At 38.1% G+C, this 21,992-nt stretch overlaps 1 protein-coding gene across 1 annotated transcript in view; it reads left to right on the forward strand.

Moving 5' to 3' along the window:
• Positions 1–21,992, forward strand: part of SMARCC1 (SWI/SNF related, matrix associated, actin dependent regulator of chromatin subfamily c member 1) — a 183,385-nt gene that overhangs the window by 89,517 nt on the left and 71,876 nt on the right. The window contains exons 16-21 of the mRNA XM_039228159.1: positions 2,265–2,378; positions 3,000–3,153; positions 3,635–3,748; positions 10,205–10,264; positions 19,024–19,282; positions 19,980–20,141. Of these exons, the coding sequence (XP_039084090.1) occupies positions 2,265–2,378; positions 3,000–3,153; positions 3,635–3,748; positions 10,205–10,264; positions 19,024–19,282; positions 19,980–20,141 (863 nt within the window). The remainder of the gene's footprint in view (positions 1–2,264; positions 2,379–2,999; positions 3,154–3,634; positions 3,749–10,204; positions 10,265–19,023; positions 19,283–19,979; positions 20,142–21,992) is intronic.

A 21,992-nucleotide genomic window follows, 5' to 3' on the forward strand; every position in this document is an offset into this window, starting at 1 on the left:
TTTCCATATATTATCTTTATAGTATGAATTCATTGTCTACATACTCATGTGACTTCACAAATTGATGTCCTTTTTTCAAATTGTTTGAGAAGGGTAATTTTCCACATTGAATGCATGATAGAATACAGATATTTGAATAATAAATATTTTCTTATAGTAGATTGTCCACAATAGTTTGAGATTGTAAGTTAGGATAATTCTCGCCTTTCCATAACATAAGTGTAAGGATTTATTTAAAACCATAGTCAAAGATTTGGCATGAGAAAGCCTGATAGTTTTTGCATCTAGTGAGAAATGGTGTATTCTTCTGGCTAATTTGCCAATTGCCAGCATTTGTAAATACTTATGGTTCTTGGCAGTCTTCTGTTTAAAAGCACAGTTTATCTTTTTAGTCTGCTCAAATTTGAAAATTTACTGATAGATCTTTGTTTATACATCTGTGCTTATATTAGACCTTTTTTGAGCACTATACCTTTTCTATTCTGATGTAGCCAACCTTAACTTGTGCTAGACTCTTTTCTTTTGTGGCTAGGTCTCTAGCTTCTTAACACTCTTTTTTTAGATATTTTATCACAGAGGGGAGACTGGGTGGTTCATTTGGTTAAGTGTCTGACTGTTGATATCAGATCAGGTCATGATGTCACAGTTTGTGAGATTTGGCACCAAGTTGGGCTCTGCACTGATAGCACAGAGCCTGCTCGGGATTCTCTCTCCCTCTTTCTCCGTCTCTCGCGTTTTCTCTCTCTGCCCCTCTCCCAGTTGCGCATGTGTTCTCTCTCTTGCTCACAATAAAAAAAGATTGTTGTTCATAAAAGACAATAATAAATATTTTGTCACAAAAATGCTTGGGTTTGTTGTAAAATAAATGTCCTGTGACTCCGAAACCCAGTTTTTCTATCCTTTTTTTTATCTCTTCTTGTTTTTACTCTGATTTTGGCCTCATGGGTTCTACTCATCGCCTGGCTAGGTATATAGCCATTGTCAGAGCCAGATCAACATGTGGCTCTACTAAGAATATAGAAATGAGATGCAGCCCTTGTTAAGAACATAAATTCTAGAGCACCTTCAGCCCCCAGCACAGAGTATCTGCTAAATTCTGGCTCCATACTTACCAGCCTTGTGGTCTAGGGGACTTTCTTTTTTAATGTATATGTTTTAAAATTTTTATTTTATCTGTTGAGGGAGGCAGAGAGAGTGAGAGAGAGAGAATCCCAAGCAGGCTCCATACTGTCAGCGTGGAGCCTAGTGCAGGGCTCAAATTCACAAACTGAGATATGACCTGACTCAAACTCAGGAGTCAGATGCTTAATTGACTGAGTCTCTCAGGTGCCCCAGGACACATTCTTTTTTTTAAGGTTGGTTTTTTTTTTGTTTTTTTTTTTTTATGTTTTATTTATTTCTGAGAGAGAGAGAGAGAGACAACATGAGCAGGGATGGGTCGGAGAGAGGGAGACACAGAATCTGAAACAGGCTCCAGGCCCTGAGCTAGCTATCAGCACAGATCCTGATGCAGGGCTCAAACCCATGAACTGCGAGATCATGACCTGAGCCGAAGTCGGATGCCCAACTGACTGAGCCACCCAGGCACCCCAAAGTTTATTTTTGAGAGAGAGAGACAGAGTATGAGCAGGGGAGCGGCAGAGATAGAGGGAGACCAGAAACCAAAGCAGGTTCCAGGCTCTGAGCTGTCAGCACAGAGCCCGATATGGGGCTTCAACCCCCGAACTGCGAAATCATGACCTGAGCCGAAGTTGGATGCTCAATTGACTGAGCCACCTAGGCGCCCCTAGGACACATTCTTTAATGACTCTGTGCTTTAATTTCTTCATCGATAAATGAGATGACAGGGGACCCTACATTAGGGAGAGATTGTGAGGTTTAAACGAATTACTGTGGATACACAGTAGTTACAGAGACAGCATAAGTAACCAGGTGTTATTTGCAAATTCTGCAGTTAACTAAGGATTTATTTATACATTCACCCCATCACAAAGTTTGTATTTATGTTAGTTCATGTTAATATTTTAATCTGTCTGTTTTTAAGGAAACTCTATGCCCAGTGTAGGTTTCGAACTCCTGTCTTCAAAATCAAAACCCACCTGCTCCACCGACTGAGCCAGTCAGGCACCCCTGTGATACTGTTTGTTGGAATAGAAACTTATTGTTGGATTTGGTTATGGAGAATATGAAGATTATTGGCTCTATGAGTTATTATTTCTGAAAGGATATGTATTCACCTTATGAATTTTGCCACTGCTGTTTAGATACTTGGCATATCGAAATTTTATGATCGACACATATCGCCTAAACCCCCAAGAGTATTTAACCAGCACTGCTTGTCGGCGAAATTTGACTGGAGATGTGTGTGCTGTAATGAGGTAAAACGCCTGACTTTTTCTCAGACACTTCACTGCAGGTGGTTACCGATTCATTGCTGTTTAATGTTTGCTTGATCCAACTGGATATTTTGTTAGTAAAATAATATAATAAGATGTCTTTTATTTAGGGGTTGAGTATTTTTAATACCTTGGAGTTTTCTATTCTTTATAGGATTTTACACTTGACATCTTTTATTTTATGATAAAATCATAAAATGACCAAGGACGGAGAGTGGGTTGGTCTGGAGAGTGGATAAGCTCTCTACACTGGATCTGTCTAAAGAAACAAATCAAATGGGAATCTCCTTGTTTGAATTTGGTCCATATGTGAGTTTTTTCACCATGGACTTGACTTAAATGAACATTTGTTTTCTTCTTTCTGTGATTGAAATAATCAGGCTTTGTACTAGGTTTTGGACACTATGTTGTCATCATGATGTTGAGTTTGTAGAAATTGTTCTGCATTCAAGAAAGCAAAATTGTCAGTTAACTTTGTGATGGTTCATAGCCTATATTTTACCTGTTTTATTGTTTTGATTTTTTAGTGAAATGTGATGATGGTTAATTAAGGAGTTGAGTTACATTCTCTAGATGTTAACTTTCAGAGCCTTACTCTTCCAGGGTTCATGCCTTTTTAGAGCAGTGGGGGCTTGTCAATTACCAGGTGGATCCAGAAAGTCGACCCATGGCAATGGGACCTCCTCCTACTCCTCATTTCAATGTATTAGCTGATACTCCCTCTGGGCTTGTGCCTCTACATCTTCGATCACCTCAGGTAAATTAATGATTACACTAATGTTATCATAATTCTGGTTTTTATAAATATTACTGTAATAAACCAATATTAGGCATTATTAATTATTATGCTAATTATACACTGTGTGAAACTTCTTCCCCTTCCTAATATTTGGAAAGTGGAAATCCAAAAACATGTTCCAAAAAGAGTACTATGTCAACCAGATTTTATATAGCTGTAAAGTTGGAATAACATGAGTCTAAGGTGTAAATTGTTCTTCACTGTGAAATGGGGTAGCATATTAAAGAAAATTTGTCGTCAGTTTTCTCTGGGATTTAAATGAGGCAGAAAAATGTTGCTTATATGGTATGTTAAAATGTTACTAGAAGTGTAGGGCAAAGGTGTGGTTATTTTTTTGTGAAATCTCCCTATGTGTCAGTATTATACAGTGCTTTATAAATTCTATCCCCTTAACTCTGTAGAGGTTAATAAAGCCATTAATCATTTTTCTGACTCCTAGGTCCCTGCTGCTCAGCAGATGTTAAATTTTCCTGAGAAGAACAAGGAAAAACCAATTGATTTGCAGAACTTTGGTCTTCGTACTGACATTTACTCCAAGAAAACCTTAGCAAAGGTAAGAACTTTGTTTCTAGACACAACGTGGGCTGTAATGCATCATGTCCTCTTTGTCCTTTCTAAGAAGTATTTTTTCATAAGAAACTTTACTTTCTATAGCATAAAAATGTGAGCATTCTACTTAACCTATTGGCATTTTATAAAAGCACAATCACTTATCTTACTATATTTTCTGTATGGTTAGAAAATAGGTATGTTAAACTAATTATGATTAATATAAAACAGGAAAAAGTGGAGAATTTCAATATAATTGGAATATATAGAATCAAATGACTATTGTATAATTGAAAAATGTACCTGAAGTTAACCTCATGGGATGGTTTTAACTGCAGGCTAAACACAACAGAAGACAGGAATAGTGAGCTCAGACAGGTTAGTAGATACATTGAAATTGAAGCACCAAGAGAAAAATAAATTTGATGAGGGTGGGGGAGGGAGTCAGAACAGAGTGCTAGGGACACATGAGATATGGTAAAAAGAATTGCTTATTGTTAGAAAGAATGAAAAAGAAGTGATATTTGAAGATGTAATGGCTAGTCATTTTTGATAAATAATAAAAAGATATCAGCTCATTAGAGAGTCTAAACAGATCCACATTTGGATACAGAGGAAATAATGTTCAGGCACATCATGCTTAAATTTATCTTAAAAACTAACATCTTATAAACAGGGCTCCTTGGGTGTCTCAGTGGGTTAAGCATCTTACTCTTGATTTCGGCTCAGGTCTTGATCCTAGGGTTGTGGGATCAAGCCCCTTTCAGGCTCCGTGATGAGCATGGACCCTTCTTGAGATTTTCTCTCTCTCCCTCCCTCATTCCCTCACTCTCTCTTTCTCTCTGTCTCTCTTTCCCCCTTCCTCACTCCCTCCCTTGCTCCCCTTTCCTCCACTAACACACATGCATGCTTGCTCTCTCTCTCAAAGCAAACCAAAACGAAAAAACTAAGATCTTAAAAGTAACCACCACATTGGGGCAGTGAGTTGCGTTGGAGAGAACACATTAAATTAAAAGAAATAATCATAAAACTGATGTCTGACTTGTCAACAGAAATGATAGAAACGAAAGTACAGTGTAGTAACATTTTAAATGCTGAAAGTAAAGCTGTCATTCTGGCGTTCTGTATCCAGTAGAAATACCTTTCAGGAGTGAAAAGTCAAGAAAGACGTTTGCACGCATTGAGAGTGGGGTCAGGTTTTCACTAGCACACAGTGTAGGAAAACTGAAGGAAGATTTTCTGGATGAAGGATGTTGATCCCTGATGAACATACAAGACTAGGAAGGTAGAAGTCCAGGCAGAAGAATGAATGATTAAATTCAAAGAAATATAGACTGTTTAAGTGGTGATCATTTTAGGGAGTCTGTAACATGTATGAATGACCAAAATGGCAGAAAGATAATTACATGGAGTTAAACTCCTGATAAAATTTAGAAATGTGACAAAAATGCTGTTTCATGTTACACTACATACCTTGAAATGCCTTCCAAATACTTTTGGAAGGGGGTTGGATCTACATGGAAGAATAATGTATGCCAGAAAGGGTCAACGCCTGCGTCAAAATAAAAGATGTTTCCTCATGATTTGTAGTTTTAAAAAATGGTATAGACTACTTAAACCAAAAATGATAATAGTATATCTCTAAGTTTTCAACATGTAAATGTTAATAACCAAACATGGCTCAAGGTACAGGAGAGGGAAATGGAAGTATACTATATTAAAATTCTTATGCTATATCGATGACACCTAACATGGTATTGGAGGATACACCATGACAAGTTAGAGATGAGGATTCTAAGTCACAGAGTATTTAAAGACCCATAGCTAGTAAGTTAGTAATGGAGATAAAAAACAAAATAATACTGCACAAAAAAATTACTTCTCAGAAAAAGTTACCCTGTAAGAGGGAATGAACGAGAAAGGAAGGGATAGATGTGATGAATAAAAAATAGGAAGGTGGTAGGTTTACATATGACCATGGAGATAGTAATAATCTTATATATAAATGGTTGTAGTATTTCAGTTAAGCAGCAGAGATCGTCAAATTGCATAAAAAACTAACTAGAATCATAAATTGTCTATAAGAATTCTACTTATAAACTAAAAGAATGAGAGAAGACATGCCTTCTAAACATTAATCAAAAGAATACCAGAGTTGTTATGTTAATATTTGTGAAAGTAGACATTAGGAAAAGTTATTTTACCAGAATTAAACAAGGACATTTCATAATGATAAAAGAGTTAATTAATCCAAAGGACATAATTACCCCAATGGTTCATTAAAAAACTCCAAAATACATAAAGCAAAAACTGATAGAATTATAGTTGGAGAGTTCAGTAGTCTGTCTTAGCAATTGATAGAATAAGATAAGATTAGAACCAACAAGACGTATTTGGTGTGTAGAAGGCTCTATGCAGAATAGCAGAAAACACATTCTTTTAAAGTTGGGGAACATTCACCAAAGTATATTCAGTTCTGAGCCATAAAATGACTCTCAAGAAATTTTAAAGGATTGGTAATATAAAATGTGGTTGAATGATTTCATACATACAAAATAAATGGTTAGCTAATCATAACAAAATGAAGCTAGAAACCAGAAACAAAAAAAACAATATAGATAATTAATGAAATAAGGAGATGGTTATTTGAAAGAATCAATAAATTTGATAAGCCTCTAACCAGAGTGATCAAGAAGAAAAGAGAAGGCACAAATTACAGATCAGGAAAGAAAGAATATATTACCAATTCTCTGTATATTAAAAAGACATTAAAAAATATAATCAACAACTTGATAATATATTTAACACTTTGATGACATTGACAGATCCCTTGAAAGAAACAAAATATAAAACTTAGGATGAAATAGGTAATCTAATATAATAGCTTGAAAAATGTCTTCCAAAGAAATCATATCCTGATTCCTGGAGCTTGTAAATATTACCTTATTTGGAAAAAGGATCTTTTGCTGAAGTGATTAAGTTAGAGATCTTAAAGATGAGGTGATGACCCTGTATTAATCCAGGTCAGCCCTGAGTGCCATGACATGTGTTCTTCTAAGAGATAAATGCAAAGAGCTTTGCAGACAGAAGAGGAAAAGGCAGTGTGACCTCGGGCACACAGGTTCAGATAAGTCAGCTGCAACCCGAGTTCTGAGTCAGCCGGCAGAAGGTGGAAGAGGCAGAGAATGAATTCTCTCCTGGAGCATCCATAGGGAGTGTGGCCCTGCTAATACCTCCATTCTTGTCCTAGTTGTCTTGATTTTGGACTTCTAGCCCCTGACCTGTAAGAGAATGAATTTTTGTTATTTTAGGCTATCAGGTTTGTGAGAATTTGATTATAGTAGCCACACCAAACACGAACTCTAGCCTTGTATCTATTATATCTATCTATATTTCACCATTTTTCTGAAAACAAAACTCGAGGCCCAGATGATTTTACAGATACATTTGTACCAAACATTTAAGGAAGAAATAATACCAACCTGTGTAAAGTCTTCCAGAAAAGAAAAAGGTAGGGAACTATTACATTCTTTTATAGCTTATATTACATTCTACATATAGCTTATATAACTATATACATTCTTATATATACCCAGTCACTTAGCTTCTTGCTATATAAACAATATAAATGAGTTTAAAAAAGAATGTATAAAAAATTAATGCATGATTGTCCTTAACAGCTTTATCCAAGATTACCGAAAACTGTAAACAATGATCAATTAATCATGTAAATGGATAAATTGTGGTTTATTCAAACAATATATTAACACAAAAATGAAAAGAAATAACTTTCTTCATAAAAAGAGCATGGTTGAATGTCATCGACATACTGTTAAACAAGAAGCCAGACCCACAGAATGGTTTTACAAAGTTCAGATCCAAGAAAAACTAGCCTATGACTATAGGCTATGTTTACTTCCATCAGATGGCATCAACTTGAGGTTTAAAGGAGAGAGCCCTCGGATGTTGATGTAGGTGGTACATGGGTGTATATGTGAAATTGTATATAACTATACCTGAGATTTGGGTTTTTTATTGAAGATACATTCTGCCTTAGTAAACACCAAAGGAAGCATTTCTAAAATCATGCAAAACCCCCACAAACATCTCATGGGCCCAGCTGAGATTATGCACTCTTTCTGGAACCAGTTTTTATCAAGAGGAGAAACTATACCTTTGTGGCTGTGGCTGAGACATGGAAAAATGCTTACTGCCACACACCTACCCAGATGTCATCATGTTTAGGTTGTACAGATCTTTCCTGTATTCCAGTTTGTCTTCCTTAGAATTTAGACGAAATAGTAATGAATTTTGTTCCTCTTGAGCTCCAAATCTGATTGACAGTCACTTCTGAGATTGGTTCATTGAAAGATGAACACTTGTTGTCTTAAAGTAATCATTAAGGAATAGGGGGCACCTGAGTGGCTCAGTCAGTTAAGCATCTGACTCTTGATTTCGGCTCATGGCATAATCTCATAGTTTGTGAGTTCGAGCTCCTCACTGGGCTCTGTGCTGACAGCACAGAATCTGGTTGGGATTCTCTCTCTCCCTCTCTTTCCTTCCTCCACTTGCATGCTCTTTCCCTCTCTTTTTCAAAATAAGTAAATAAAGTTACTTAAAAAAAAAAATAATCCTTAAGGAATCAGAGCAATGTATTTTGAGTTCTAGTTACATGCCTTTTTGTCTGTCTCAGAGTCCTGCTACAATGCTTCAGTTCCTCATTCTCTAGTTAGAGTAGTTATTTTTAGTACAGTTTTTTGCAAAAATTTCAGAATAATATGTATTGAATACCATGGAAATCTAGGAAATCATAATTTAACTTTTACCCACAATATGTAACACAGTTATGCAGAAAGGTTGAGTCAGCAAATTGAGAAGCTTTATTGTCACAAACAAGGAAATCACAGACTATAGAAATTTTCTCTTCATTTTTAAAATTATAATCTGCCCAAATAGAGTTTTCAGAGAAGGGATATCTTAGAATATATATTCTGAGTTAGTAATACCTATAGGTAAAGTATAATGTCAGGTATACCACACATCTAGTCCTGTGACAGTCTCTGAATGGAGCAGGGTCTACAAATCAAGAAGTATGAATCAACTGATAAATCTTAGTTTTCATATAACACAAAGTTAGTTTTCTTATATCCTCTGCTCATGTGAATTATCAGTTAAAGGAATTAAAAAAAAAAATGTTTGTTTTGAGAGGGAGAAGAGGGGCAGAGAGAAAGGAGGAGAGAGTCCCAAGCACTTTTCACCCTTAGCATGGCGCCTGCATAGCCTGATCCTACAACCTTGAGTTATGACCTGAGCCAAAATCAGCAGTTTGATGCTCAACTCCCAGTTAAAGGGATTCTTATAGAAAGAGTGATTTGGAGTTTAGGGAATCACTTGGTGATTATTTTATTCAAGAGATGTTGAAAATATGAAGTTGTTGCAATTGGAATCAAGAATCTTTCAAGGGGTGCCTCGGTGGCTCAGTTGGTTGAATTCATGTCATGATCTCATGGACGGAGTTCGAACCCCACATCGGGCTTTGTGCTGACAGCTCAGAGCCTGGAGCCTGCTTTGGATTCTCTGTCTCTGTCTCTCTCTGCCCCTTTCCTGTTCACTCTGTGTCTCTCTTTCTTTCTCAAAAGTAAATAAATAAATATTTAAAAAATTTTTTTAAAGAAGAATCTTCCAGGGGCACCTGGGTGGCTCAGTTGGTTAAACGTCTGGCTTCGGCTCAGGTCATGATCTCACGGTTCGTGGGTTTGAGCCCCACATCGGGCTCTGTGCTGATAGCCAGCTCAGAGCTTGGAGCCTGTTTCAGATTCTGTGTCTCCCTCTCTCTGTGACCATTCCCTACTCACAATGTGTGTGTCTCTGTCTCTGTCTCTGTCTCTCTCAGAAATAAATAAAAAACATTAAAAAAATTTTTTTAAATCTTCCAGAATAATTTATATGTAGTACAATTGGTTTTTGAATCTTAGAAAAAGTACTGTGTTCAAGTTATACCAAATATTTGTATTGTTTATGATATCCTAGCCAGTTCATGGCATGCATTAAAATAATGTGCCTTTGTAGCTTCAGAAGTATTTTCAAGTTTCAAAATAATAGAAATAATATATCTAAATGGTCTGTGAGTCCTTAATAGAAAACAAATCTTTGAAATAGGTGGGCCTTTCTGTTGGAAGTTTAGGGTCCTTAAGTGTTTTATTCCTGTTGCTCAGGAACATCCCTCCCCCGCAAAGATCTTATTTTTAAGTTTCTGCCCCCCAGTGTGGGGCTTCAACGTACAACCTTAAGATCAAGAGTTGCATACTCTACCAACTGAGCCAGTCAGGTGCCCCACCTATTGGTCATGGACTTATTTAGTGGTTTGCATTTTTCCACCTCCTGAACATAGAAGGGACTCCTGCTGAACTCCATATTTAGCCTTAAGGATCAAATCTAATTTCTGGTTTTGTTTCTTTAGAGTAAAGGAGCTAGTGCTGGAAGAGAATGGACTGAACAGGAGACCCTTCTGCTCCTGGAGGTAAGTACATTAATAGTAGAACCCCTTTATCCACACAGGACATGGGTGCTTAGTTTCTGTGACTCACATTTGGAATATACCTTTGGAATTAATCCTGAAGTTTTTTGAACCATGTACTGAGTTTCAAGAGAAATTTCTTGGGCCATCATTATTTAAATATCATACCTAGAAGTGATGTGCTGGCTATCAGTAGGGAAGATCAGACCTGGATATGTGTTATTTTAGCCCAGATTGGGTTTATTTTAAATCTTTGCCAATATTAAACAAATATGGCTTTGCAAAAGTAGTCTAGATCTCTTACTTTTCCTCCAAAAGTGGAAGATCTGGCAGTTCTGGTACCTCATTCCCATGTAGCAATAAATTGGCTGACCTTGAGTAGCAGATGTTCCTTTGAAGTGGAATGTTTCTTCAGATTCCAGTTGTTGTTTTGTAACTTAGTCCACTTAGGTCATTGTAGATGAATTCTCTAGTGCTAGTGTGCATTTGAGTGTACAACCTCCATATTTCCCAGAAGGCATTCCAGAAAAGTAGATGAAATTGCCTACCACTTAAAATCCTTTTTGTTCTTGAAAGTAGAGCACGGTCATAAACTAATGGTAATTCAAGATATGTCAGTCAGCTTGTTGAATGTTTTTTGAATTTCTTCATGTCTTTGGAGAGTCTTGAAAATACTTATACAAGTAGATCTCAGCAATCTATTCTGGAGAGTAAGAGAGTTTTAGGTTCCATATTTATCAACCATTTCTGAAGAAGGACCATTTATCTTTAGTTACAGAACAATAATTGGGTAAAATGAAGTCTGCATAACACTACATAGTATTTGTGGGTAGAATGTACATGTGAGAGCCAAATTAGGACCACATGAGGAAGTTTACTGTTAGATCTCCTAAGAAGGCTTTTGCCTACAAAGAACGGAAAATCTAACTGGCGTAGATTAAATCAAAAGTTCATTGGGTTTTTTTGTCCAACTGGCTATCTTCAGATTGGCAATTTCAACTTACTTTTCACTACTCAAGTACATCATCAGGTTCCTAGCTTTTATCTTACTTGGTTTTCCTTCTATAGCTGTCTGTGTTGTGTGTCTGTGTCTCTTCTGCTTCCACCAAGGCTGACTTATTCCCTGGCTTCATATCCCCATTTAAAACACTAAGAATATTGGAAATGGCACTTCTGGAGCCTTTTCTTCTTGGGCTCTTCTTGGAATAAAAAGCTTAACCAAAAGCCCCTCATCAGTCTTTTTCCTTCTATCTCATTGGTCAAAATGGGTCTCAGCATTGCAGGTGGTGCTGGGGAAAGAAACATGAGTTTTCTAGTTTCATTAGCAGGGTCCACCTGGAGGGAGGTGTGATTGCTGGTGCTAATTTTAAGTGCTTACTCCTTTTATAACATTTAAAGCAATGAATTTATAGAGGATGAGAGCTCACTTTCAGTGGAGTATTCATCTGATCCAGACTTGTATATCATGTATAACATTTGCAATTCAGAAATTAAGCATCAAATAGAAGATTAGACTAGGTCAGCAGGTCTCAGACGTTTTGGTCTCAGGATATACTTCTGCTGTTAAAAGTTACATTGAGGTCTTCAAAGAGCTTGTGTTTGTGAGTTTATCAGTATTTTCTGTATTGTAGATTAAAACTGAGAAAACTAATTTACTTAAAAATAACAATAAACCTACTGCAAGTTATTACATCATTTTTATGAAGAATAGATTTTGAAAAACAAAAGATGAGTGAAAAGTGTGATGTCACCTTTTATCCATATCTATAATGTTTGACTTACCAGAATACAGCTGGACTTTCATGTTCGTTTTCCATCATATACATTGTTTTAGTTAAAATATGTTATGAATATCTGGCATGATCTGGACATGTATTTAGTTAGAAACACAAAGAATATCTTAATGGCCTTTTCAAGTAATTATAAATACTCCTGTAGGAGAGGCTTTCATGGCAGGTACGTATTTTTCAGAATTCTAATTTTCACTTAATCATTGGCAAAAAGCACTCAGTTGTTTTCTTCAAACTGACACTTTTGAGAATCGTGTTTGCTTTGAGAAAATGTTTGCCAGGCCATTGTGGTGGTGAGTGCCTGTCAGTCCCAGGTGTTTGGAAAGCTGAGGCAGAAGGATTGCCTAAGTCTTAGAGTTCAGGACTGGGGCGCACTGTGCAAGCTGGGCATCTGCACTAAGTTTGGCATCAGTATGATGACCTCCCTAGAGTGAGGGATCACCACGATGCCTAAGGCAGGTGAGCTGGCCCAGGTCAGAAGTGGATCAGATCAGAACTCCTGTGCTGATCAGAAAATGTCTTCCAGATATCTGTGCCTACAGAACATGATATGTTAGCCATGGTGTGCTAGCATTTACATGCTAATAACAATGATCTTCGATGAAAATGGCCAGTTGAGCTTGAAACTCAAATGACCACACAGTGCTTTTCCTTCAGACAGCCATCATGCTTGGATAGTTGATTTTTAGTCTTCTTGTGTACCTCATATTTCATAGTACCAAATATTAAATACATGTGGACTTTGATGTTTAGATTTGTGAGATTAATAATTGTAAAGTTGGATTATTTTGTGAGTGTGGCAGTGAAGAATAAAGTGATTATTGAAACAGTCTTGGAGCGCCTGGGGTGTCTCAGTCAGTTAAGCATCCGACTTCGGCTCAGGTCATGATCTCACAGTTTGTGAGTTTGAGCCCCACATTGGGCTCTGTGCTGATAGCTCAGGTCCTAGAACCTGGTTCAAATTCTATGTCTCCTTCTCCCTCTCTCTATCCCTCCCCTGCTCTCACACTCTGTCTCTCTTTCAAAAATAAAAAAAAAAATATTTTCAAAAATAAAAAAGATATTAAAAAAAAAAAAGTCTGGTACCATTGCCTTGATTCGTGCTGAGGGTAGGTCGTTCACTCACCACTGCTTTAGCATCCACTGTGTACATGTCATCACAATGAAAAGCAGCAGTGTCCTCTTGCTACTATGAAAATGGTTTTGATCTTTAGGTTCCCCTGAAAGAAAAAGAAAAAGTCTCCAAGCCACACTGAGATACACTGGATCTGTTCATGGCTCATGTTTTTTCCTTCTTTCCTTCCTTCCTTTCATTTTGAGAGAGAGAGGGCAGGGCACAAGTGAGCAAGGGGCAGAGAGACAGAGACAGAGAATATCCCAGGAGGGGCAGAGAGAGGAGGAAGAGAGAGAGAAGCAGGACTCACCCAGGGCTTGTGTTTTACCCAAAGTAAGGCTCATAATGGTTCATGTTTCTGTATTGCTTTTAATTTTGTTTTTTCAGTGGTTCCAACAGTTTGTTTTAATAAGTTTTAGTGGTGTATTATTTCTTTTTCATTTTTACATCCCTTATTTTCCTTATTCTGATTTCTCAATCTTTCTGGATTAAAATTCAAAAAGATTTCTTCTTGAGTTTTTACTACTATTATTTTTAAAAGTTTATTTATTTTTGAGAGAGAGAGAAAGAGAACGAGCAGTGGAGGGGCAGAGAGAGAATCTCAAGCAGGCTCCAAACTGTCAGCACAGAGTGCTGTGCAGAGCTGAAGCTCATGAACTGTAAGACCATGACCTGAACTGGGGCGCCTGGGTGGCTTAGTTGGTTGAGCGTCCGACTTTCGCTTAGGTCATGATCTCACGGTTCGTGGGTTCGAGCCCCGCGTTGGGCTCTGTGCTGACGGCCAGCTCAGAGCCTGGAGCCTGTTTCAGTCTGTGACTCCCTCTCTCTCTGACCCTCCCCTGCTCATGCTGTCTCTCTCTCTGTCTCCTAGAAATAAATAAAACATTTAAAAAAAAAAAAAAAAAAAAGACCATGACCTGAACTGAAACCGAGGGTTGGATGCTTAACAGACTGAGCCACCCAGGCCCCCTGAGTTTTTACTACCATTTGATGTACTCTCATCTACTCGTTTGTTATTAGTGATATGCAGAGAACTTCTTTTTTCTGAACCCCTTTTTATTTCAGGAATGCTTTGTCTAGTCATATTTGCCCTGGATGTTTACTTAAAAGTTTTCAGTACTTGGGGAGGAATATAATATACTTTCATGTTGCTTTTTTAGAATCTTTGGGCTCTGGGGAGTAATTTAGTTGTGCAGCGCTGACTGGAATACCTCTCTCTCTTTTTTTTTTTTTTTAATTTTTTAATGTTTTATTTATTTCTGAGAGAGAGAGAGAGAAAGAGCGAGCATGAGCAGGGGAAGGTCAGAGAGAGAGGGAGACACAGAATCTGAAACAGGCTCCAGGCTCTGAGCTAGCTGTCAGCACAGAGCCCGATGCAGGACTTGAACCCACGAACCATGAGATCATTACCTGAGCCGAAGTCAGATGCTTAACTGACTGAGCCACCCAGGCGCCCCTGAAATACATCTCTTATTGATTCATTTTCTTTCTATACATTGATACTCAAAATTTTCTCCTCTTCTACATTTAAGAATAGTGAATAGTAGGGGCGCCTGGGTGGCTTAGTCGGTTAAACGTCCGACTTCCGCTTAGGTCATGATCTCGTGGTTCATGAGTTCAAGCTCCGTGTCGGGCCCTGTGCTGACTGCCAGCTCAGAGCCTGGAGCCCGTTTCAGTCTGTGACTCCCTCTCTCTCTGACCCTCCCCTGCTCATGCTGTGTCTCTCTCCTTCTCCTAGAAATAAATAAAACATTAAAAAAAAAAAAAAGACTAGTGAATAGTTAATTCAGAGTGAGACTCTGGCTGAGCTGCTGTTTATCCTGCACATACGTAGTCAATAAAACTACAGTATCCTTACACAGTAGTGTATTTTTTTCTCCTGCGGGTGGAACCTTTATAGAGCGGTTGGTTTTTCTTTTAAACATGCAGTTGCATTAACAAGTGTTGTCTCTGTTCACACAGAGGCTCCCCAACAGCACTGGTTACCACTAACACCTTTTATTTCTGTAGTTTGTTTATTGATAATTAATAGCTTAAGTATATGAAGCCAGATGAAAACTTTTTATTTTTTTTTTTTTATTTCTAGGAGAGAGAGAGAGAGAGAGAGAGAGAGAGCAGGGGAGGGTCAGAGAGAGAGGAAGTCACAGACTGAAACAGGCTCCAGGCTCTAAGCTGGCAGTCAGCACAGAGCCCGACGCGGGGCTCGAACCCATGAACCGCGAGATCATGACCTAAGCGAAAGTCGGACGCTTAACCGACTGAGCCACCCAGGCGCCCCTAGATGAAAACTTTTTAAAGGATTTATAACCAAATAACCAAAACTGGTCAATTTTTTCCTAATAAGATAAATATGGAAGAGGCATTAAAGTTTATTGTTTTCAACCCCAATCACATCATTTCATTAGATAAGTATATCACACAGGCAGCACCACAACTATTTTAGATTATTCCTGAGACCACCTGCTTTTATTTTAAAAACACCTTATTTGATAACGGTCTCTTATCAAAGCACACACAGTACTTAAATGGAATGCTGCATGTTGTTATCTGCGATTTTGGTGTAGTTTGGTATCTTATTACATATATTGGAGGCATAGTTTCAGTTTTGCAAATAACTGAAGTGGAATCTACACATTGGATGAATAAATGCAATTTGAAAAAGACCTTGAATTGGTTCACATGAAGGCTATGTAAGGCTTTCTATTAGCTTTTTGAAAAAATACGTTGCGTAAGATCAAGATGACTGAGACTTGTTTGAGTAGATTTCATTTGTAAAATGTGTGAGGAATTCCAGGAATTTCCCCTGAAAATGTGTCACCAGTTTAAGCCACAAAAGGCTGATAACTCAGTCCTCCCAGCAGTTTGACATTGCATTGACAGAATCAGGGTGCCAGAAGGGAAGAAAGGTTGCCATTCCAGTTCATAGTGAGGAAGGGTTTTTTTTAAAGAGGCTTTTACAATTTCCAGTCCTCAGCTTGTAACGGTTGTCCTCCTGGTCACTTTAATTGTCCCTGGGCTTGAAATGGACAAGACCTGAGTCTGGGCAGTTTATTGGTTCCTCCCTGCTTTGTTTTCTCATGCCTTGTGTTTATTTTCCCTTAGATGAGTAGTGGACGTGAAATTTTGTACCTACAGATAAAATCCATAAAGGTATTAATGTTTATCACTGGAAGAGTTTCTCACATCATTTATACTGGCTGGATTACAGAAGGACTAACATTGGAAGATACTCAGTAAACAGCATCAAAGATTTCCTCATAGTGTGCATGTACCTGATATACCTTTCCTTGATATGCTACCCAAGAAATATTTTTTTTTTTAATATTTTATTTATTTCTAGAAGAGAGACAGCATGAGCAGGGGAGGGTCAGAGAGAGAGGGAGTCACAGACTCTGAAACAGGCTCCAGGCTCTGAGCTGGCAGTCAGCACAGAGCCCGACGCGGGGCTGGAACCCACGAACCGCGAGCTCATGACCTAAGCGAAAGTCGGACGCTTAACCGACTAATCCACCCAGGCGCCCCAAAATATTTTTTTTTTTCTGTGTAATTTTGAATTACATTTTAGAAGAATATGTCTTCCAATTAGAAAAAAAATGTCTTGAAGAGCTTTTTTCTACAGGGTGTTGTTTTTTTTTTTTTTTTTTAAACAGGGTGGGATTTTTTAGTTTTGTTTTTGTTTTACATTTGGAGCCCTGGAAAACACAAATTCCTTTCCTGGTCTAGTCCAGTTCCCTGTGGTCAAGTTCAGCAAATTTTATTGGTTACTACCGTGGCAGATCCTATAGACTGAGATGATAGGCCATAGTCTTTGCAGTTAAGGGATTCAACAGAAACAGGTTAAAACAAAAAATGAAGCAGTGTCCTCAGCTTCACGGAGTTGTACATAGGGATGGCTGTGCGTCAGGCTGGGTGGATGAGACTCTGTGTACGGCTTCCTGGGAACAGGACAGCTGTATTGTTGGCTCTAGTATATATTTCAGGTACAGAGCAAAGTGTCCATAGGAGCAGTGACTAGGAAGAGTATTTCTGGATATTCTTGGAACATGAAAGAGTAGGGAGTGGAGTGGAAGAAGTAGGCAGAGCCCGATCCTATTTGGACTTCATTCAAGAAGATAAGTCTGAGCAAGGAAATAATTTTAGGCAGAAGAGAAACAATGTCATGTATGAAACATAATTCACTCTGGCAGTAGGAAGAAAGATGAATTTTAAGATAGAGAAATGGGTGATTCTAAGCATGCCAGTAAGGAGAGGTGAAGGACCCAGGTCATAGTAGGGAGAATGATGTTTTATAGTCCCGTAAACGGTCTGCTAATATATCACCCCTCTCGCTCCTTCCCAGCCAGTCTGTCACCATGTTCTGTTTGAAAAAAAAAAATGTCTTCAATTCCCTGTTACTTATGCAGCCATTAGTGCCGAGGCTCGGAACTTCACTTGTTCTCAGCCTTACGCTTTTCGGAATGCTCTTTTCTTGATTTTTGTATGTCAAAGGGTTCCTTAGTTTTATTCTGGAAAAAACTTCCTGAACTTTCTTATTTTTACTCTGGCTGAGGAAAAAAGTAAAGGAAGAATTTTTTTTAAGTAAATTTGTTTGAAAAGACTTGATAGGGTATCCTAGGGAAATCCATAATCAGAACATAAGGTGGCCCCTAAATTTATATGTCTTTGGCCCCAAAGACCCTAGTGAAAGAGATCGATTTTTCTTTCCTGTTACTTTCTAGATCTTTTTTCTGATTCCTTCTAGAATTACCTGAAGCTACTGGTTATCCAAGGGAAACCCAGAATTATTGCCATGTATTTTTAAGGGATTTAAGAAATTAGACCATTTGCTGGTGTGGGTTTTGAGGAGTCCTCTACTACTCCAGCAAGAAGGCAAGCCTGGGTCAGCAGTCGGATCCCCGGGTTAGGTATTCACGTACCTAAACATGGAGAGAACCATTATCATCACAAGCTCAGTTCGCAGTGTAGATCAGCAAGTCAAGCTCGAGAGCAGGATTTTTCAGCCTCACACAATGGACATTTGGGCCAGATTTTTGTTGTGGCTCTTTTTACCTGCATTAAAGAGAATTTTTAACTTCATCCATGGTCTCTACCCACTAGATGCCAATAGCACCTCCCCTGTTGTGTCAACCCAAAATGTCTGCATACATTGCCAAATGTCCCCAAGGAGGCACAATTGCCCCATTTGCAAATCCTGTGAGAATAGCAACTTTGGTTAGCTACTAAATAGGTTCTTATCCAGTTAATTCCTCAATTCTGTTGAACCTGCTATTCTGTTTGTAGAGAGTTGACATCTTAAAAGTATTGAGACTTCTAACAGATGAATACAAAATATCTCTTCATTTATTTAGGTCTTTAACTTCTCTCAGATGTTTGGTTTTTTTCCCCAGCATGTTGATCTTACACATTCTTTCTTAAATTTATTCCTATGTATTTCATTTTTGTGCTATTTTAAACACTTTTTTCCAATTGAAAACTTTTTATTGCTTATATATAGAGAAATATAGTTGAGTTTTTCCATTACCTGTCTATCTATCCTCTGACCTTGCTAAACTTTATAGTTTTAGTATTTTTCTGTAGACTTTTTAGGATTTTCTATACAAGAGTCATGTGTGTATTAGTGAAAGGTACTTTTTCTTCCTTTTATAAGTGTGTTTTTAATTTACTTTTCTTGCCTGATTGAGATTTAATATAATTAGAAAAGCAATCAAATCTTCCTATTTTCTTATGTACAGTATACATTTTCATTGTTACTTTTTAAAACCCAGAACCGTTTTTAAGAACAGTCATAGGCTTCTGATATTGTTACATACTAGTTCCTTGTTACTTGATACTAAAGCACCTGGATTTTTCTGTTGTAGGCCCTGGAGATGTACAAGGATGATTGGAACAAAGTGTCAGAGCATGTCGGAAGTCGTACTCAGGATGAATGCATCCTCCACTTTCTGAGGCTTCCTATTGAGGACCCGTACCTTGAGAATTCGGATGCTTCCCTGGGGCCCTTGGCCTACCAGCCTGTCCCTTTCAGTCAGTCAGGAAACCCAGTCATGAGCACTGTTGCTTTTTTGGCATCCGTGGTGGACCCTCGTGTGGCGTCTGCTGCAGCGAAAGCAGCTTTGGGTATGGACTCTCCTAAGCCGTGTTGCGAGCATGGTAGTTTCAGACAACGGGCTAGTACTTGCCTTCATATACGTGTTTTCTCCAACTGAAAGGTTTTCAGCTGCTATGTTCATTTCAGTTAGATAGCAGATAGACATTACCTCCTTAAGCTACCATACTAAAAAGTATTACATTTTTAAAGCACTTAAAATATCATAATTTTAAAATTAAAAGCATTTATTAAGAATTGGACTTTTTTGTGTTATATTTTATGATTCATTTAGACTTCGACATAGCCAGCAAAAGGAACCATTTAACATTGTTGGATTTTTATTATAATTAGAACGTTGTCACACTGTAAAACTCTTGTTGACTTTCTTGTTGTTTAATCCTTGCTGTTTTCTTTATTATCAATCTAGCCTGCAGAGTTAGATTAAGTTTGGGCAGAAATTTTGATTGTTACTAATGGGAATTCAGAGCTCTCTGTTATTTATACAGCAGGATACTGCTACATGTAAGTTAAAATGTAGAATTTTAGAATTTCATTAGCATACATGACTACCTCATTTGGCATTCTTGTTTTGCTGGGATAGATAGGCCTGAGCACCCAGAAAGGTGAGTGCCTGGAAGCCACTAATGTGTTGGATTGCATAGTGGTTTACGTTAAAGCAGATGTTCGTGCACCAGGTCACACTGTTGCATTTTGATTCTTGAACAGAGGAGTTTTCTCGAGTCCGAGAAGAAGTACCATTGGAATTGGTTGAAGCTCATGTCAAGAAAGTACAAGAAGCAGCTCGAGCCTCTGGGAAAGTGGACCCCACATATGGGCTGGAGAGCAGCTGCATTGCAGGCACGGGACCTGATGAGCCAGAGAAGCTTGGTAAGTCACAGCTGTCCCAAAGGACAGGAGTAGTAGATGCTATATTTTCCTTTCAGCTTGCTGAAATAACTGGGTTTGTTTGCACTTAAAAGTGAGAACAATGATCAGTATCAACTTGTCCCTTAAGATTAATATGTGACGTTTTTTCTTTTATCACTTCCTATTATGGTAGATAGAATTTAAAGGTTATTTCAGACTATTCATAACAGCACTGCTGTGAAATATCTGATGCCATTTTTAAAAATGTTTTATATATTTCTGAGAGAGAGAGAGAGTGTGTGTGGGTGAGAGAGAGAGACAGACAGAGAGAGAGAGAAAGAGCAGGGGAGGGTCAGAGAGAGAGAGAGACACAGAATTTGAAGTAGCCTCCAGGCTCTGAGCTGGCAGTCAGCACAGACCCCAATGCAGGGCTCGAACCCATGCTTAACTGACTGAGCCACCCAGGCACCCTCTGATGACAGTTTTTAAGATTTATTTATTGAAGTAATCTCTACACCCGGGTGGGGCTCAAACGCATAACCCTGAGATCAAGAGTCACACACTTCACCAGCTGAGCAGCCAGGTACCTCATGATACCTGTTTGTATTTTTGTTTTTATTTATTTATTAATGTTTATTTTTGAAGGAGAGAGAGCATGAACGGGGGAGGGACAGAGAGAGAGGGAGACACAGAACCCAAAATGGGTTTCAGGCACTGAGCTGTCAGCACAAAGCAATGCGGGGCTCAAACTCATGAACCATGAGATCATGACCTGAGCCAAAGTTGGACACTTAACTGACTGAGCCACCCTCGGTTATGATACTTGTTTTTAGATCTAGTTTTTGAGCATGTAGACATAGTAATATTGAAACGATTTTTGTGATTATTTTAATTTATAGGTTGCTAGGTAGGTTTAAATTCATTGTTGTTTTTCATTATTTTCTAATTGAGGTAAAATTTACATAACCTAAAATTCTCCATTTTAATCCCTTAAAGGTATACAATCCAGTGGCTTCTAGTACGTTCACTGTGTTGTGTATCTATCACCACTATCTAATTCCAGAACACTTTGATCACCCCAAAAGACAATCCCATACCAATTAAGCGGTCATTTCCCATTTCTTTCTCTCCTGAGCCCTGTCAACCACTCACTAATTTGCTTTCTGTCTCTATGGATTTGCCTATTCTGTACATTTCCTAGAAATGGAATCATACATTATATGGGCTTTTGAGTCTGACTTCTTTCATTTAGCTTAAGGTTTTCAAGTTTATCAACGTTGTAATATAAAATCAGCATTTCATTCCTTTCTGTGCTGAATAATACTCTTAAAAATTTTTTTTTAATGTTTCATTTATTTCTGAGAGAGAGAGAGAGCAGGGGAGGGTCAGAGAGAGAGGGAGACACAGAATCTGAAACAGGCTCCAGGCTCTGAGCTGGCAGCACAGAGCCCAATATGGAGCTCGAACCCACGAACCATGAGATCATTACCTGAGCTGAAGTCTGACGCTTAACTGATTGAGCCACCCAGGTGCCCCAGTGTGCTGAATAGCATTCTTTCAGTGAATATATCATATTTTACTTATCAATTCATGAGTTCATGTATATTTGTGCTGTTGTCACTTTTTCACTATTTTGAATAATGCTTCTATGAACGTTGACCCCACTGTTTTGTGAACACAGTTTGTTCAATTTTTGGTACTTAGGAATGGAATTGCAGGATTCCATTCCAATTGGTAGTTCTGTGTTTAGCTCTTTGAGAAACAGCTCAACTGTTTTCTGTAGTGATTGTACAATTTTATGTTTTCACCAGCAATGTATGAATGTTCCAGCTTCTCCATAGCCTCACCAACACTTGTTTCCTCCTCCCCCAC

This window comes from Hyaena hyaena, unplaced genomic scaffold (genome assembly GCF_003009895.1).
Source record: "Hyaena hyaena isolate Hyena2069 unplaced genomic scaffold, ASM300989v1 scaffold_30, whole genome shotgun sequence".
NCBI lineage: Eukaryota > Metazoa > Chordata > Mammalia > Carnivora > Hyaenidae > Hyaena > Hyaena hyaena.